Source organism: Monoraphidium neglectum, assembly GCF_000611645.1.
Source record: "Monoraphidium neglectum strain SAG 48.87 unplaced genomic scaffold scaffold03243, whole genome shotgun sequence".
Taxonomy (NCBI): Eukaryota; Viridiplantae; Chlorophyta; class Chlorophyceae; order Sphaeropleales; family Selenastraceae; genus Monoraphidium; species Monoraphidium neglectum.
The window spans coordinates 1-4,590 of NW_014010385.1; the positions used below are offsets into that span (position 1 = coordinate 1).

The 4,590-nt window shown below is 63.2% G+C and overlaps 3 protein-coding genes across 3 annotated transcripts; 1 reads left to right on the plus strand and 2 right to left on the minus strand.

The window, feature by feature from the left end:
- Nucleotides 1–11: 11 nt before the first annotated feature.
- Nucleotides 12–1,428, minus strand: MNEG_12432 (hypothetical protein; the record flags this gene model as incomplete). Its single annotated transcript, XM_014039093.1, has 3 exons — nucleotides 12–227; nucleotides 549–604; nucleotides 1,284–1,428. The coding sequence occupies 3 exons, from the start codon at nucleotides 1,426–1,428 to the stop codon at nucleotides 12–14; spliced, it is 417 nt and encodes a 138-aa protein (XP_013894547.1).
- Nucleotides 1,429–1,531: 103 nt separating this feature from the next.
- Nucleotides 1,532–1,799, plus strand: MNEG_12433 (hypothetical protein; the record flags this gene model as incomplete). Its single annotated transcript, XM_014039094.1, has 2 exons — nucleotides 1,532–1,550; nucleotides 1,582–1,799. The coding sequence occupies 2 exons, from the start codon at nucleotides 1,532–1,534 to the stop codon at nucleotides 1,797–1,799; spliced, it is 237 nt and encodes a 78-aa protein (XP_013894548.1).
- Nucleotides 1,800–2,049: 250 nt separating this feature from the next.
- Nucleotides 2,050–3,350, minus strand: MNEG_12434 (hypothetical protein; the record flags this gene model as incomplete). Its single annotated transcript, XM_014039095.1, has 4 exons — nucleotides 2,050–2,154; nucleotides 2,352–2,455; nucleotides 2,730–2,811; nucleotides 3,090–3,350. 4 exons carry the CDS (start codon nucleotides 3,348–3,350, stop codon nucleotides 2,050–2,052), a joined length of 552 nt encoding a protein of 183 aa, XP_013894549.1.
- Nucleotides 3,351–4,590: the final 1,240 nt, after the last annotated feature.

Consider the following 4,590-nt stretch of genomic DNA (forward strand, 5'->3'; position numbering starts at 1 on the left):
CAGCTCCAACATCACAACCGGGGACCCCACCTGAACACGAGCGCGGGGCCCCCGGCCTCGCCCGCCCCCGCCACCAGCTGCAGCCCGCTCTCGCTGACGCCGCCCATAACGACGTCGTCCAGCGCCCCCCAGCGCGCGGCAAAGTCGGGGCGCGGCAGCAGCAGGGGCTCGCCGGGCAGCAGGCCGAGGTGCTGCTTCGCGGCGGCGAGGACGTTCTGGATGCCGACCTGCCCCGGGGGGGGGGGGGGAGGGAAGGGATCCACGGGTATGTGGGGGCTTTACAGGGTTTTAAGGTGGCGTTAACCATGAATCAACTGCAATGATCGAGATTTGAATGTGGGTGCACGATGCCAGGGGGGCTTGCAGAGCGGGCCCTGTGTTGCTGAGCTTGCGGGGGGCCGCTGCAGCGACGCAGTCGGAGCGGCCGCGCGTGCATCGCGCGTCGCGCGGTAGTCCCGAGACTGCGGGCCCCGGCCCATCCCCGTTGGAGATCAGTTGGCGGGTGGGTGTTCTGCTTGCGGGGCCTGGCTGTATGCCATGTGGCCCACCTGCTCAACGGACTGAGGGGTGTCCCCCACGATCTCGGGATCGTAAAACTTGATGCCTGTTTTGGGGGTTGGGCCGGAGAGCAGCGCGCTTGAGTGTGGGGAGCTAGTAGTGTGTGAGTGAATAAGTGTGTGTCTATGTGTGTGCGCATTCATGCGTGCGTGCGTGCATGCGCGCGTGCGCGCGCACGTGTGTGTGTGTGTGTGTGTGTGTGTGTGTGTGTGTGTGTGTGTGTGTGTGTGTGTGTGTGTGTGTGTGTGTGTGTGTGCGTGCGCGCATGTGTGTGGTGTGTGCATGTGTGTGGTGTGTGCATGTGTGTGTGTGTCTGTGTGCACGTGCATGTATGCGTGCGCAAGCACGTGTGCGTGTGTGTGCGGGGATGTTGGGAGCGTCTGTGGGAGCCGATTGGGGCCGAGGGGTAAGGGGGTGCTCTATGCACTCAAACGACCCCCACACAATCCAACGCATGGGGTGGCAGCCGACCTCCCCGGTGATGCTTGACCCCGGTCAACGCCGTTGCATGACGCAAAATACACAACCCCCGTCCAACGCACAGCAGCCCTGCAGCCCCAAGAAAGACTCTGCGCACGCTTTTGCGAAACTGGATCGATCAGCCAGTTTTTGCCAGTGGCTGTGCTTTAAACATAATCCACCTTCACCACACCTCTATTGAACGAAAAATGTCGGGGGCCATCAGGCGGCCCTGTTTGCACCCCAGACAGCGCCCAGGCACCCACCCTGGTAGTACTTTGACCGGTCAACGGTGTCGCCCTCCTTGGGCTGGACCTTGACCGCGCTGCAGCTCACCAGCTGGCGCACCTGCGAGCGCCAGAGGACAAGGAATGGCGTCACACGCCGCCCACCGAAGAGGACGAGAGGCATGCCATGAGACGGTGATGGGCTGGCATTGGCAGACCGAAGCAGCCAAAGCCCCTGCTTGAAGCAATCAGGGCTTCCGCCGCACTCATGCAGCTCAAACTTTCAAATGTCATACCAGGCATGCGGTAGCAGGATGACCCAAAACAGCAACAGCAGTCGCGGCAGCAGCAGCCGTGGCAGCCGCAGGTGCACCAGCAGCAGGAGCAGCAGCTCAGCAGCAGCAGCAGCAGCAGCAGCAGCAGCAGCAGCAGCTGCAGCAGCAGCAGCAGCAGCAGCAGCGGCGGCGGCGGCAGCAGCACCAGCAGCAGCAGCAGGGGCAGCAGCAGCAGCAGCAGCAGCAGCGGTGGCGGCCATGGCAGCCGCAGCAGAAGTAGCCTGTGCCAGCACAAAACGTGCCCCCATCCAAGCCGAGCACCGTCTGAAATGCGGGCGGTGGACATCTGCCAATGCGCAGGCAGTGCAGCGCAGCTTCTTGCGCGGCCTGCAGGTTGGCGCCCTCACCCCGTTGAAAAACGCGGGCAGCAGCGTCTGACGCTGGGTGATGTCAGCGGCCGCCAGCTCCAAGACAGCCCCCGGGGCAGCCTTCAAGGAACCCTGTGCAGCGGACGCAAAGACGCCCCAATGTCATTGTGTGGTAGTCAAGCCAGGGCCCCGCAGGATGAATGTGAGCATGCACCCGTAAATGCAGGTGTGCCACGCCGCGCCAGGCGGCCTGGCAGGCCGCTGCAGCTGCAGAGGTGCCAAGCAGGTGCCTACCACCCCCTTGGCCGCCCTGGCATGCGCAGCAGTCGGTAGACCACCAGCCGAAGCACCGCCCTCAAAACTGACGACGCAGGGCCGCCTGTACAATGCTTCCCTCGACCGCTGTCCGCCTCAACCCAAGGCATGAGCAAATCGGCCCACTCTTTATCAGACGAGGCTCTCACCAGGAGCGCTTTGGCCTTGTCCACATCGCGCACTAGCACCCGGACGCGTCGCCCCCTCTCCAGCAGCAGCTGCACGACGCGCTTGCCCACGCCGCCGGTCGCGCCTGAGGCGAGCGTCCGACGCGCGGCAGCGCCGCGGCGTGAGTGTGTGTGTGTGGGGGTCCAGATGTGCAGCAGGAAGGCTCCGCAGCTGCAGGATGTGCGGCCAGTTTGCGGGTGTGCGCAAGCGCGCCACGGTGCAGCAAAGCGTGACTGCTTCGGCCCGCTCTCTCCTTGCTTGACCGCATCCCGACCGCGCAGGCGCGCGGCTCTCGCACGACGCAGCTGCGATGAGAAACCAGCTGCATTCGGCGGCAAGTCTCCGCCCTCCACCCTCACCTGTCACCAAGACGACCCCCGCCTCAGCCTCTGCGGCGCCCACGGGCGCCGGCGCGCCGCGCAGCAGTGTTTGCACGGCGCCCTGTGGAGGTGCCCAGGGGGTTGGAAACGGGGTTGCGCTGGCATGAGGCTGGAGGCAGGTGCGAGGTTGGAGGCTGCAGCAGCGCTCAGGAACCACAGCGTGCTGCCCGCGCGACAGTGGCTGAACCGCCGGACCGTCAACAGGATGTGGGGGGACGCAGACTCAACCGCAAGACTCGCACACCAAAGCGCTGCACAGTGCCCAGCAACAGGGGCCGTCGGCGCGTCGCAGCTGCCGCCATGAGCCGCTGCGCAACCGCAGTCGGCGCAGTGGCGCACCTCGGCGCCAGCCTCTGATGTGGGGCGGAGGCCGGAGAAGAGGCCCCCGATCAGCTTTGAGGGGTCATTGAAAAAGAAGACTGTCTTGGCGAAACGTGCCACATCCCATCCAGCGCGCGCGACCGCCGCGTCCCCCCTGCGGCGCGCTGCTTGTGACGCCTCGCGCGGTCGTGTGGCGCGCGGCGCCGATGCCGCCATGCGCGCGCGGTGGCGCGAGCTGGCGGTTGCGACGCATGTCATTGGATGAGACACAACTTGCATTTTTTAGGCGGTCTTCGATCGTTCGCAGCGTGAAATCTAGATCGACGAGTGGCAGGGTCGGTGACTCAATGAGCGTGTGGCCCACGTTTGCTTGCTTCTCAGAAAGTTTCTAATCCAGGTTGTACGCGTTGATTTGATATATCAGATCACCTAAGAATATCAACCTAGGTGGGCTCTAGTGAGTACCGCTGAGTGACACACCGCCGACCACGAAATCCTATCAAGCAAGAGTCTCATTCTCTCCATTGACACACATATGTGGTTGCAGTGGGGTTCTGATATTCGAGTCGACTCTGCCGCGGAGTTCCAGGGTCAATAGACTCCATCATGTTTCACAGGGAGTTTGATAGACTGGTGGCACGCCCCTGAGACTCTCGCTCTCCTCATACTCCCACTCTCCTGCAAAACATCTCAAGAGAATTTCAGTGGCGATGACAGCAGTAGGGGGGTCGGGGGCGACATGGCGGTTGCGGCTGCTGGACGAATGCGGCGTCGTGCGTCACGTGGTGCGACCTCATGCCTTGGCACACAAAATCAGGGGCAGATCACGTGACCAGTCACAAAGTGCACGGATACGGCAGACACACGGGCTCCAGGCACGCAGAGCTGCGGACGCGGGAAACCCCGAGAAACCGCAGCTACCTGACGCCCACGGCCCTCAAGCTATCGTGGTGCTGACGGGAACGGGCCGGTCTTGTGGCTTAACCGTGGGGGTTTGGAGGGTTTCCCCCCGGTGCCATATCGGCCCTGCTCACGCCCCTCGCGCATGTTGCGCGTTGGGCTCCCTCGCACATGGCCACAGCTCACCTGCTAATTTTCTAGGTTGCACGCAGGTGCTCGGCACCTCGCTACCCCGGTGTAACCGACTGTCTTCAAAAAAAACGCAACCACCCGCCCTCACACGAATCGTTTCTTCACAAAGACGATGCGGCGTGGAGGGTGGACAGCCGACAAGCCCAAACAACTGGCAGGAAGAGCACAGGGTGCGGGATGCTTTGTTTGCGTTTGTTACAGACCATCAGGTGTAGGTCAGGTGGCCAGTCACCGAGAGCAAGGATCTGGCAGACACACGGGTACTAGGCAGGGTTGCAGCCGCGGGAAACCCCAAGACACCGCCATCATCCAAGCTACAACGCCGCAACCCTTTCCCCAACCTCAAAGTCGTTCAGGGCAAAGGGGGGGAGCCCGGCACCACGCGCAAAGGCGGGGACCCATGCATAACACGCGAGCGATCAAAGCA